At 34.1% G+C, this 12,761-nt stretch overlaps 2 protein-coding genes across 2 annotated transcripts; one reads left to right on the top strand and one right to left on the bottom strand.

Moving 5' to 3' along the window:
• Positions 1-1,814: 1,814 nt before the first annotated feature.
• LOC102577569 (syntaxin-like protein) lies at positions 1,815-6,506 on the top strand. Its single transcript, NM_001288293.1, is given in 7 exon segments — positions 1,815-2,193; positions 3,700-3,793; positions 4,023-4,162; positions 4,572-4,646; positions 5,105-5,262; positions 5,338-5,438; positions 6,118-6,506. Coding segments are annotated over 7 exon segments (822 nt in total). The 5' UTR covers positions 1,815-2,005; the 3' UTR covers positions 6,184-6,506.
• A 2,531-nt stretch (positions 6,507-9,037) lies between these two features.
• On the bottom strand, positions 9,038-11,719 carry LOC102580422 (phosphatidylinositol-glycan biosynthesis class X protein). Its single transcript, XM_006352829.2, has 5 exons — positions 11,592-11,719; positions 10,356-10,464; positions 9,812-10,154; positions 9,559-9,725; positions 9,038-9,362 (listed from the first exon to the last, which is right to left on the bottom strand). Exons 2-5 carry the CDS (start codon positions 10,455-10,457, stop codon positions 9,072-9,074), a joined length of 903 nt encoding a protein of 300 aa, XP_006352891.1. The 5' UTR covers positions 10,458-10,464; positions 11,592-11,719; the 3' UTR covers positions 9,038-9,071.
• Positions 11,720-12,761: the final 1,042 nt, after the last annotated feature.

Below are 12,761 nucleotides of genomic sequence, written 5' to 3'. Positions count from 1 at the left end.
ATCCAAGCGGATAGGGACGTAATCATTAGTTTTTAATTTAATTATGGAAAGTTGAGAGTTTTAAAAACGTAATTAGGGGGCATTCAGTCACTATAACAAGAGATTACCTTATTTAGTGCATTGTAATTATAATTGTATCATTGTATAAATAAAAAAAATTGAAAAAAAAATACAAATATACAGCAAGATTAAGACATAAAATGTAGTCATTTTTTTATAAATAGCATACTTATAGCTATTGAATTTCAATAACCCTACAACTATAGTCATTTTTGTAAGTTGCTCTTTTAATAATTCCAATTCCAAACAAAAAAAAGAGGTTCTATTGTAGCAGCAGTAGCTTCCTATTTTGTCTTTCGGATAGACTCTTTAAGTATTGTTCATTGTCCTAGGATAATGTAGCTTCGTATGATGTTCTCTATATTCAACAATATTTGTGTACTCCATTATTTTAACTAGAGTCAATTTGAAGCTAGCCTTTTAAAGTAAAGATAAACGGTTCTTAAATAGAGTTTTTTTTATCTATGCCTTAATGAATAAAGTTATTTATGTCAATGGAAGGTAACAAAATAACAATAATATTAGTGTAGTTTTACAAAGTATTTTTTACGAATTTTATTCTGATAAATGATTCGTAATTTAAAGAACAACATTTTAAAGTAGTACATAAAAAGAAATAATGAAAGTATAAGAAAAAAACAGATATAATAATAAAACAACAGATTGTAACAAAATAATACAATAATCGAAGCTCGAAATAATAGAAATCAAAGGACAAAAAACTACAAAAATAATACTACCAAACTATTAGTAAGGATGAATATCAAGACAATACACTTCTACCTAATAACCTTCTTCGTTTCCTCCACAACCTCTCATCTAAATTCTAATTAAACGAAAAATATGTCGTATCATATTTAATCATCTCTTTCTAATACTTCTTCAGTTTATCTTTACCCCTCTTAAAATCATCTATAATCAATCTCTTATTTTCTCTTTAAATATTCTCATTTCAAATTTATAATTTTCTAATACCTACACAATCGCAACATTTCATTTCCACGGTGAGATAATTCTAAAAATTCGGTTGCGTCGTGCGTCACCGCTTATTTGATTACATTAGAAGATGTGTTGCATGTCTTGTAAACAATTCAAAGATAAACAGCTAAATATACAAAGTACAAACGCATAAAGCTGCCGACAATATCCAGCTGTCACATTATATAACCACCAGTCTCGCCGGCCATTACATGGCGCTGATTTATTACTATTCTATTCAAAAATATATCCCGCTAAACCTAATCCCCCACCACCCAACACATATCAAATCATTGTGTCCCTTTCTCACTATTTATTTTCTCCAAATATAAAATGTTCTTTTAACTTAACAAGATATTTAAATAAAAAAAATATTTTTGAAATTTATGTTCTAAATTATTTTATTAAGGGATAAAAAGGATATTTTTAATAGTAGTAATGTATCACTCCCTCCGTCTCAATTTATATGGTTTACTTTCATTTTTAGTCGGTCTAAAAAAATAACATATTTTTATATTTAATAACAATTTGACTTTAAAAAGTCTAGGATATCCATAATGAAATGATTTACAAAAACACAAATATATATTTTAGACCATAAGTTTAAAAAGTTTTTTATTTCTAAGTCAAACTAAATTATATAAATTGAGATGAACGGAGTAATATTTTTATTAAAAAAACGCTAAATAAAAAGGTTGACACGGAAAAGGTGAAGTAATAAATAAAAGAACAATTTTTTTTTGTTCCTGCAATTCCTCCCTCAATTCACGCCAAATTTTCTCTTTCTTCCCTTACCCCAATAGTTCCATCTCTTTGCTCTCTTTCCAAATCCCCCAAAATTCTAGGGTTTTCATTTTTCTGTTGAATTTTGGATCGGTGCTTTGTTTTAGTTTTTGGGTAGAGGTTCCGATTCCTGGATTTTGTGGCAGAATTTTGGGGGATTCCAATTGTATATTAGGAGAAAGAGATGAGTTTTCAAGATCTTGAAGCGGGTCGACCATTGGGGCCCCGTAGAGGGTATATGAATGGTAAGCAAGACCCAACTCAAGCTGTGGCTTCTGGAATTTTCCAGATTAACACTGCTGTGTCGACGTTTCAAAGGCTGGTCAATACACTTGGAACACCCAAAGATACACCCGAGCTGCGTGAGAAGTTGTAAGCTCTCGATATTTTGTCCTGATTGTGATAAATTGAAGTTGTAAGCTGAATGTTTGGGTGAAATTCTGCAATTTTTAATACAGTTGGAATTGCATGCATTACTTGTTGAATTTGATGTTTTGTGGACTTACTGTATTGTCAATTGATGGATTAATTTTGAGACAAGTTTATAGCTTTTGTGGTGATTGAGGTCGTACAGTAGCAATTATCATTTACTGAGATAGACCGGGTCAACTGATACTGTTTTGTGGTATTTTTGTTAAGTGATTTCATCTTTAACTGTTAATTCGTGAATTTATAACTCATCCTGTATTAGTTTTAGCGTACACACACACAGTCAGAAAGAGCATTATACTTGAAACTTGTGTTCTGCATTTGAGGAAACTTTTGAGGAAGGCCTCAGCACATGGCACACGCTAAAAATGATGTCTAAATTATCACTGAACATGTGCAAATGAGTTCTTCTGATCACTTTGAGAGTTTTGATCTAGAGAAAATCAGTAAGCTTGCAAAATATTTTAAATCAAAATTTTAGAAACCATTTTCAGTTTTTTTGTCCACCTATACTTCTTCTGGATGACTGGGAGGAATATATTGTTCAGTATATGGTTCTGATGAATGATAAAACATGTTTTTAGGCTAACTATATACATGTTGTGGGAAGAAGTTTGAACTTCATGTTCATGTGCCTTTTAGAGGGTTAAATAAGGCTTTGCTCTACTACTTACTCAAACTGGAATTGGTTTACAGAAAGTATTAACTAGTGTCACTTTTCAAAAGAAAAGGGATTTACTAGTTGTATGTTTGCGCTTAGACTTTTATATGGACAAATTCTTTTAAAATGTTGCCACCCTACTATGTTCGATATTGAAACTTCTCTTTGTGTGTGCATACGGTGTTTATTGTGCAATACTCTAAAAAAGAAAAACTTTTAAAACTTGTGGTCCAAAATGAATAATAGAAATTTGTGTGACTGTGAATCATTTCATTAAGGGTAAAATAGATATTTTATAGTTAAATTGTTACTTAATATAGAAATGTGTCATTCTTTTTGGGACTGACTAAAAAGGAAAGTAAGTCACATAAATTGGGATAGAGGGAGTATTCAAGTTGTTGAGTGAGTTCTTACCGGAAGAGGTTTGCCTATCATTGCCTCTAGAATGGGACTGTGGTTGAATGTTGCGTCACTCATTCCCATGTGAAAAGTGAATATAATATGATTCACCGCAAAAAAGTGGGGTGAGGACTGTGGAGAAATGTGATATGTGGCAATCATGAATCGGACATGTTTTAACCATCACTTGGACAGATTCTATAGTCAATACTACCTTTCCGGTTCAATTTCTGTTTTCCAGCTTGGTGCTGCAATAATGAGATTCTGTTGTATTTCAGTTAGCCAAAATGTGGCTTTGCTGTTATCTTGTACTAATTAATACTACCGATTAACACTGACTTAAAAAGCTTAGTTTCACTAGGGAATTATGCTAACTTTCTCAAGTACAGGCACAAGACGAGGGTACATATTGGGCAGTTAGTGAAAGATACATCTGCAAAACTTAAGCAAGCCAGCGAAACAGATCATCGTGTTGAAGTCAGTGTAAGTATTAAGAGCTCACCTATTTCCTCTTCCCCTTTGTGTTTGCCTTAGTCAGTATGGATTTCCATGACATATATTTGCAGAATACACATGCTCTTTGTCTTCTGTCCTCACTATATATATGAGGTTCTCATCATTTTGTTTGATTAGGCTTATGTGTACTTCTTGTTCTTCACTCTTTACTTTTCTCTATGACTATTAACTATAAACTCCTGCTTTCTTCTATCAGGCTAGCAAGAAAATTACAGATGCTAAACTTGCTAAAGATTTTCAAGCAGTCTTGAAGGAGTTTCAAAAGGCTCAAAGGCTTGCAGCTGAGAGAGAGACAGCGTATACACCTTTTGTTCCCCAAGCAGTTCTTCCTTCTAGGTAAGTTTTTCCTGATGGTACTTCATTATATGAAATTTCTGTCAGCTTCATAAAAGTATGAAATGTTTATTAGAAACCTGAGTTTATCAACACATGAAATACATATAAGCAACGTCTCCTAGGGCTTTTGTGTGGTGGTAACAGTGCAACATGGGATGTGTGGTCAAGCGCATGTTGGGGGTCCTAGTATTTAAGTGGAGAACAGTAGCGGGGTGGGCACATTATTCAAGTAGTTTCGGACCTTGCGCTGCAGGTTCTCTTTCATGGTTATAAAGAAAATAATACGTATAAGCAACTTCTGCCTCAGACTGCAGGAATGATAAATTCACTGTCTCTTTAGTTAACAATCTCAAATGAAATGTTTTGCCATCAATTCTCATTTTTGGTTTGGTCATCTTTTGGTAAACAGTTATACAGCCAGTGAGATAGATGTTTCTTCGGAAAAGAGTCCAGAACAACGGGCTCTCCTTGTGGAATCAAGAAGGTCAGTTAGCTGATCATGTTCTTGTGAAGATTTATTTAAATTTTGTGCTTATCTGTGAGATTGTTAATATCATAAATTATCAAATTCAGCTATGCATTAAGTTTATAGACACCATGATGATTCGATTAATTCGTTCGCTCTCTCCTTGTTGGCTTGTTCAAAGTGTGTGCTTCTTCAAAGTCACACTGCTCAACCTGTGCGAAAGTGATAACCATTTATGGGTGATGATTTTTGTCTATAAACAGAATATAGTGCTGGTGTGGACGTTGGTTTAATGAAGCTACTTATCTACGCTTCCTTTAGTTGGTCATATGCTGAAGTCATATTTGTTGAGTTCAGATGCATTATATGGAGCTATTTTTGTGATGTTGTGATCTAAGAGTAGTGGTGTTGCCTCATCAGAAGATATATCCTCTTTTCTTCCTATATTTAGTAACTTCTATTCCGTTGTGCTGCAGACAAGAGGTTTTACTTTTGGACAATGAGATTGCCTTTAATGAAGCCATCATCGAAGAAAGAGAGCAGGGAATACAAGAAATACAGCAACAAATTGGTGAAGTGAATGAAATTTTCAAGGACCTTGCTGTGCTTGTTCACGAGCAAGGAGCTATGATTGGTAGGTCACTCTTGTTTTAGTATTCCAAATTTCCATATGAATGTCCTTTGATATTTACAATTCTGTTTTCTGCAGATAATATTGGTTCTAACGTTGAGAATGCACATGCTGCGACTGCACAGGGGAGATCGCAACTTGCTAAAGCTGCAAAGACCCAAAGATCAAATTCATCTCTGGTACTTTCTCACATTTGACCATTCATCTTACTGATCATAGAACTCTATGACTGGTATGCTTAAGCATTCTGTGTGTGTAGTGGCAGGCCTTTTATTAGTTCTTTTGAACTTGAATGATCGCTTATAAGCCTATTGGCTGAAGTCAAAGCTTTAATAGGTTTATGATTCTGATACTGACCAGCTACCACCTATTGTATTTTTATGGTATACTTCACATTATTGCTTTATTGGAAATAAGAAAAGGTGAAAAAACAGTAGGACCATTTAGAAGTTGGTGAGTAGTGCTTTACGTTTGGGAATATTTTAATTTATACCTTCTACATTTTATAGTATGTTTGGTAGAGTTGATAGAAGGTCTAAATTTGATTAACATGCCGTCATGACAAGTGTTCTCACTGGGCATATTCACTGTGATGGAATGATAAGAGAGGGAAGTCATGAAAGGACAGGCAGTGGTAGGTTTCATCCTTTTGGGATACTTTAGATGGTTCCTTTTTTAGATCATACAGTCCATTCTATTTTCACATGGCCCTTATATCAAATCCGGTTGAGAAACCAGTCATGTTGCTTATTTTCTTTCCCTTCGGAGTACCACTTCTATTTTTTATACTTTACATTCCTTACACTGAACAATATATGCTCTGTAAATGATTTCCCTAACTTATAATATTTTCTGCAGACTTGCTTATCCCTGGTGATTTTCGGAATCATGCTCCTCATTGTGATCATAGTACTTGCAGCCTGAGCTGAAGATTACTGGGATATAGAAAAGGGTCCCGAACTCTGTTCAGATACAGAAGTGAGTGCTTTGATTCGAAAAAAAGTGACTCTTGTGATTCGAGTTCTTTCAATAGGCACCCTGGAGTGTGGCTCGGTTGTCCCAATCCTTGGTTCTTCTAGTCATAGTAGACAAGTCGTGTAGTTAGGGAGGTGGGATAGCAAAGATTCCTGTTCAACTTGTAAACCTGGTGCTGTGTTTGCAAGATGTATTGCTGCCATGTAATGGTGGGTCTGTCAATAACAATTTATTTTTGTTTGAGGAGCAATCTCTTATATTTTCCCTTTGGATACTCTTGAACCAGATGACATTCAATTCTTTATTGATGCTTGTGTGTGTGAAGTTATCACTAATGGGATATGTTGATTTGTTTATCTTGTTTGGTGGATAATCTTGCATGAGAAGTTTCCTGCTTCTATTTCTTGTATGGCAACCTGATGTGTCCGTAATTATAAGATAAAACTTATGCATCCAAGGGTTGTGGCCCCCTTGTGGCCTAGTGACCAATGAAGTGAGAAGAATCATTGAGGTCTTAGGTTAACGTCCCAATTTATGGCGAGGCAGGTGAAGTTTGTTTCGGACTATGATCTACTTTTGCTGAAGTTTGGAGGAGATAATATTTTCCATTTTATGGACACTGAAGGTCGCTATTGATAAGTTTTCTTCAGTCTCAAATCTGTAATTCTGTATATATTTTTTTTCATTATAAGTGGCAGTGAAATCACATTAATAGGGTCATTTGTGGCGGTGAAAATTGAAATAGTATATGTATCCATCATTGGATGTGTTCGTGTTGTAACTATGAAAGCTGTACGTATAAATATAGTTGATCTGAGAAATTAGCAAATGGCAAAAGCAGCAATACACTTAAATACATAGCAGAAACAAACAGCGTGTGTCGGGTTGTTTTCCTTCATCGTGGCAGCGCAGAAACCAGTCAGGTGGAGCAAATTCAATTCTAGAGAAATAACCGGTGTCCCAGTGGCTCGCAGTAAGTCATGTTTCAGTCATTCAGTGAACTCTTCAACATTTGGGTCTACCAAATTTTCATGTTTGCTAAAGTAGGATTATGTAACATATAATTTATCAAGATTAGGTGCATGGTCCTGAAGAAGACGGGGAAAATGTAAATATGCATTGATAAAATTGAGTAAAGTTTTATTGGCAACACCAATCTGTTAACAGTTTTCTGTAAATTTGAATATTACTAACTCCCAAACTGCATATAACGATGAATAATTGCACATCTTGAGTATAATGTTAAGACATTTAATTGTTCTAAACATAGTCTATTACCTCATATTTATGCAAGTTGTTTATATAACTGAGAAGATGGATCATCAGGTATTCATTTCCATGTGAGGAGGCAGCAGTGATATCTATGAAGCAAAGATAATGGGGATATTATTTTTATAGAGCTTTATATGTACCACATCGGAATAAGATAATGTGTAGACAGCCGAAAGCTGCTACATAAACAAATTTTAATTCAGTTGTTAAAGCATACCTTTCTCGGCCTTTTGGCTAAGATCAAGTGTAGTATCTGTTCTTATCAGTTTAATATCTGATATGTGGGCCATTGGTTCACACGATATTAACTCAATTTTTTAAGGGGAAGAGTCCATTAAGGTAGCTTGCTGCCTGGGCTCTTGTGCGTTGCCCATGCGTTGCACTACTGCACGGGCCTGGCGCACCCCACCAAATGTAGTACAATTTTTTTTCATTTTAATGTAGTTCTCGTTTGTCTTGTTTTTTCATAAATTTTATCAATGTCACAATTTGTCTCTATTTGAAATTTTGAATACTTAGTTAGCAAATTTCTTGTGTGAATAGTTTGTTGAAATCACGGTCAAACTGATTTTATGCCTCATGCAACCAGGATAGTTCACAAACCATAGCAGGAACAGATATCAATCTTAGTTTCCAACAAGCTATCACTTTCTTATTGTGTGCATACAGTAGTTTTATAGATACAGCCAAATCTATGAACATGAATCACCAATAAGTTGAAACAGATCCGATATACTTTGAGAAACGAGGTGAAAACCAAACGCAATCTATAAACATTAACCAGCAATAAGCTGAAACAGATCCGATATGCTTGAGAAATGAGATGAAAACAAAATGCACATGTCAAACAGATCACTGAATCAAATAGCAATCTTTTGGAGCATGAACACAGCTAGAAACAAACACTACGTTAGGTTCAAATCTACAAATCCTGGAAACAGCAACAACATGATTCTGCTGAAACAAACCCCCATCCCACACACAAACACACTTTGTTATGATCCTATTGCAAGGTATGGGACTTAAATAACCTTGGGTTCTCCCATCTTAATTACTGGCTTTTAGGGGGTGGTTCTCTTAAGGTTGTATCACACGCAAAAAGATGGGATTTAAAGGAACAGCTAACCAGAGTTATCATATTTCTTCTTTTCTGCTTTTGAGAAGTGGTAAAAACACCACTGGTTATTGAGACAAATAGAAAATGCAGGCAAAATGGCAGACAACATAGATTTTGGTTCTTGCTATGACATAGCATTTGCGAGTTTCCAACCTTCTCAACACCATTCCAGATATTAATTAATTAACCTTGTATACAAATATTTCTAACTTAAACAATACACATATTATGATTGTGTCAGATAATTGGATTCAAATCAGTGACCAACAGCAAAAACAAAACTCTTCACATAATAAGTGATTTGAGAAATTAGTAATGGCAAAGCATTTCAAAAAATAGATAAGCAACGGCCTATACTGATAAAGGTTACCTAACATTAAGTGAGGTTCTCTTGCCAATGGTTAATCCAAAAAGGGGAAAGAAAAAACTTGCTTCGTTTATCAATTACTCATGATTGTTTTAAGACATTACTTGCTGCATTATCAGAGTACTTAATTGAGGCAACAATGATGAGAAGAGCTGATACAACAGCTGAGATGAATGTAATAGCAGATACAACTTCAGTGTGTTCTCGATTTCCACATGGTACTTCCCACACAAGCTGAGTATCAATTGATTCAGCATTCTGTTTGTCTAGCAGAAACAAACAGCCCGTGTCATCTTCTTTTCTTTCAACGTTGCAGCGCAGAAACAAGTCAGGTGAAGCAAATTCAACTCTTGAGAATCCATGTCCTAGTGGCTGCCAGTAAGAAGCCGGGATGTTACAATAAAGTCGAGAAGCTTAACAGATGTACATGGCTTCCTAGATAATACATCTTTTTTTGTACAAGTATCAACTTAAACTTCTGGGGAGTAAAAATGACTGACTACATTGGATGCCTGAAACGTATTTTAGAGACTCCGACATAATTTTGGGAATCGTTTATGTGATGTACCTGATAGCGTGCATGTAGAGGAAGTTCCATGTGTATTTCCAGTTCATCCTTCTGTTGTGATGTTAAATTGGTACCCACTTCCAGATGAACCTCAACAAGCGAGCGGTTTGACAGAAAAGAAGGCAACTCTAAATTTGTATCTCCAAAAACGGCAGCATCCCTGAAAACTACAACAAAACGTGGACAACAATAAGCCTCAAAATGACGGGTAGCAGTGTTAGAAACCCATAAAATCTAATACTTAGTAATTTACCACCACGCTGCACAAGGTGTTGTAGCTCAAAAGGATCTGCAAAGACTCCAGAAGGCAGTCTTTCAACAATTATAACCTCACAAGATTTTGGAGGCCTGGAAATGGACTCTGATGACAACTTCAATCTGAGAGTTGATGACAGACGTCGATGGGAGCCTTCACCAATCAGCTTTCCATGTAAAGCAGACAGTTTTAGTGAAAATTCGACGTTGCCTTGCAGTGATACACATGCACCGTACAGTATGTCATGTGCAATGAAATCTTCAAACTTTGAATCTACCAAATTTTCATGTTTGTTAAAGTAGGATTTTGCCACATAATTATCAACATAAGGTGCATGCACCTGAAGAAGATTGAGAAAAAAGATAATCTGGTGAATAATGGAAAGAAGTTAATGATTGCATGATTAAATTGAGCCTAAGTTTTCTTGGAAGTACCAATCCATTCACAGTTTTCTGTAAATTCGAATATTACTAACACTCGAACTGCATGTATCGAGAAATAATTGCACATCTTGAGATTTTTTAGCAGCTTGATTACTTACTTCACTTAATACTGCAGTATTGAGACATGAGCTGATCTTAGCAATTTGTATCACTGCGATGACCATTGCCAAACATCGTGCCAGAAGATCATGAAGTTCCATTGTAAATCTGAGAAGGTCATGGACATTAGGCACCGACCACATTACACATGAGAGATATTACATATTTTATACATTTACACTTCTGACAACAAACAATTCTACCACAACTCATCAGATATTACCACATTAGTTGATTTACTATTGAAAGAACTTCCTCATCTATACATAACTTCCCATAACTAATATAGATTGAAACTTATGAGATGCAACTCAAAATATCATTGTGGCAGGACAGAGGCAAATATATAATTGGTTCCACTCTAAAATACAGCTGAAGTTATGCTAAGAAGATGTTTCATGATAAAAGGGGAGATTAATTAGATTATTCAAGTTAGTTACATAATCAAGATGGTTAATTAAGATAATGAAGATGTGCGCGTACATATAAACCTCTTATCCGCATTCTCTTTTTCTCTCTCTCCTTTTCTTCATAATTGTGGTGTCCGCACCAGGTTACGCAGCTCGACTAATTTCATGAGGTACTTGCTTACTCCCACAAGCACAGGCACCTGACACCTCTGCTTGAATTTGAACTTGAGATAATCTCATGGTTCTCAATCCACTTTATTACTTTCATGCTCGTCCGTTTTGGTAGTAACTTCTTACGAATGGCTTATATTATACCCAATTACAGTAACAACATTCATTTCAGTTCGATATTTAGTTCTTTGATAACAAGATTGAATCGATTGTGTTTCCTATTATTGATTTCAATCCCCATCTCAACATGAAACCCAACTCTTTCTTCAATCTTGGCTCCAATATAAAAGAAAAAGTTTACCATGATTTCAGTTTAACAGAATATTATTTTCCAAAGAACATCAACATATTAATCACGCCAATAAAGTAGCTGATAAATAGAGAAAATAAAGGCAATATCATCACAGTCTACATGAAATAGTTTTCCTTCAGAAAAAAAAAAGTAGCAGCAGCATTACAATAAGATAAAGATTCAATTTTTAGGGTGAAATCCATCATTTCACTTCAATTTCCAGATGTTAACAGAAGCTTCATCAATCAAATTGAAGCGAAAAATTACCAGAAATGGAGGAGATTCAGATAACAATGAGGTTAACAATTTGAAAGGGAAAAAAACCCAGAAAAATTCAAAGCTGAATTTGATGAAAACCTTACCAGAGATAGCCTCTTACTGGGAAATTCCAATTACTAATTTCGTTTCAATTCAGCTGATCTGCGTTTTGTAGGGAGAAAGAAGGAGGATAACAAATCAGATCCTATACCAGTTCTTTTTTTTTCTTTCCTATTTTACTTTTCTTACTTATTTTTCTTTTGGATTTTAAATACATCAATAAAATTAAAAGAATTAAAAAGAATATTATTTTTATGAAGTTTTATAAATAAAAGGGAAAAGGGTCTGATATACCCCTCAACTTTGTCATTTGGAACTGATATGCCCCTCGTTATGATAGTGACTCATATATATTCTTACCGTTATACAAACGGCTCACATATACTCCTACCATTACAAAATGAGCTCACATATATCCTTAATTTAACGGAAGTGAAAAAAATAGCTTTAAATTTATGTTTTTGACTTTAAATATATGATCCTTCTAGCGAATTTCAAGGTATATTTTAATCTTTTTTATACATAAATTATTTTTTGACGTCTTTGATTATCATTTTTTGAGTTTCTTATTCTTATTTTATTTTTTTTCTTTCATTCGTTAGTGTAAAGAGAAATTTTTAAAACTAATTTTTTTGTGGCTATATTATAATTTTAAAATATTTTTTCCGACTATATTGTTATTTAGTTTTTCTATTGAAAAAAATTGGGTCATCTATAATAAAGTTTACAAGAAAATTAGTGAAACATAAATAAATTTGACCATCAAAATAATAACTTTAAATTAGTCGTTGAAACAAAAAAAGTAAAAAAAAAATATGTGTGAGGAGTAGGGGTGTTCACGGTTTGGATAAAAACCGATCCAAACCAAAAAACCAAACCAAACCGATAAAATAAAACCGATTTTATTTGGGTTTGGTTTGGTTTGGTTTTAGATTTTTGAGAACCGATAGTATTTGGTTTGGTTATGGTTTTATTTGAAAAAACCCGAAGAAATAACCGAACCGAACCGATGAATTATATACATATATTTTATTAATATACATACTTAATATATTATTTTTATAAACAATTTTAAAGATCTTATACATATTTTCATTAAAATTTCTTTATAATTTACTTATTGAAAGCAAAAATGCCCAAGATGAAACATTTATCTTATTGATTTCATGTATATGAGTGTCTATGTCAATTCTTTGTGGGACTGAAAATGTTAT

This window comes from Solanum tuberosum, unplaced genomic scaffold (assembly GCF_000226075.1).
Source record: "Solanum tuberosum cultivar DM 1-3 516 R44 unplaced genomic scaffold, SolTub_3.0 scf00144, whole genome shotgun sequence".
Taxonomy (NCBI): Eukaryota; Viridiplantae; Streptophyta; class Magnoliopsida; order Solanales; family Solanaceae; genus Solanum; species Solanum tuberosum.
This window is presented reverse-complemented; position numbering and strand designations above follow the sequence as displayed.

Excerpts from the sequence above, each read along its gene's own strand:
- LOC102580422 (XM_006352829.2), bottom strand. The coding sequence starts at position 10,457 with ATGGAACTTCATGATCTTCTGGCACGATGTTTGGCAATGGTCATCGCA. Across the intron at positions 10,155-10,355 it reads ATACTGCAGTATTAAGTGAA|GTGCATGCACCTTATGTTGA; the intron begins GTAAGTAATCAA and ends AATCTTCTTCAG. Across the intron at positions 9,363-9,558 it reads CTCTACATGCACGCTATCAG|CCACTAGGACATGGATTCTC; the intron begins GTACATCACATA and ends TCTTACTGGCAG.